At 37.1% G+C, this 280-nt stretch overlaps 1 protein-coding gene across 1 annotated transcript in view; it reads right to left on the bottom strand.

Annotated features, from left to right (window-relative positions):
* Positions 1 to 280, bottom strand: part of LOC116703241 (uncharacterized) — a 3,754-nt gene that overhangs the window by 3,059 nt on the left and 415 nt on the right. The window contains 2 exon segments of the mRNA XM_032537879.1: positions 28 to 147; positions 229 to 280. Of these exon segments, the coding sequence (XP_032393770.1) occupies positions 28 to 147; positions 229 to 280 (172 nt within the window).

The raw sequence follows: 280 nt of genomic DNA, 5'->3' as shown, positions 1-280 counted from the left end.
TAGAATCCATACAGGGGTAATGCATACCTGATTTCCTCGAGCTGATTAATGTGATGAAGCATCCTTTGTATGTCTTCTTCAGACAAATCCACCTTGAGGTCCACCAGAGATTCATCATTCATCTCCAGGCAAAAGTCACTGAAAGAGCTGTGAAAGAAACAGTTTGCTAATAAAACAGATCTTTATTTTGCTAAATGTGCATATTATTTTGAAGACATGTATGTTTACCTTTTCTCTAACTTCTCACAGAGTTTCTGGGTGGTCTTTATGTATTTGTCCA

Source organism: Etheostoma spectabile, chromosome 15, assembly GCF_008692095.1.
Source record: "Etheostoma spectabile isolate EspeVRDwgs_2016 chromosome 15, UIUC_Espe_1.0, whole genome shotgun sequence".
NCBI classification, from domain to species: Eukaryota; Metazoa; Chordata; class Actinopteri; order Perciformes; family Percidae; genus Etheostoma; species Etheostoma spectabile.
Note: the sequence above shows the minus strand (reverse complement) of the source record. Positions and strands in the feature narration are given on the sequence as shown.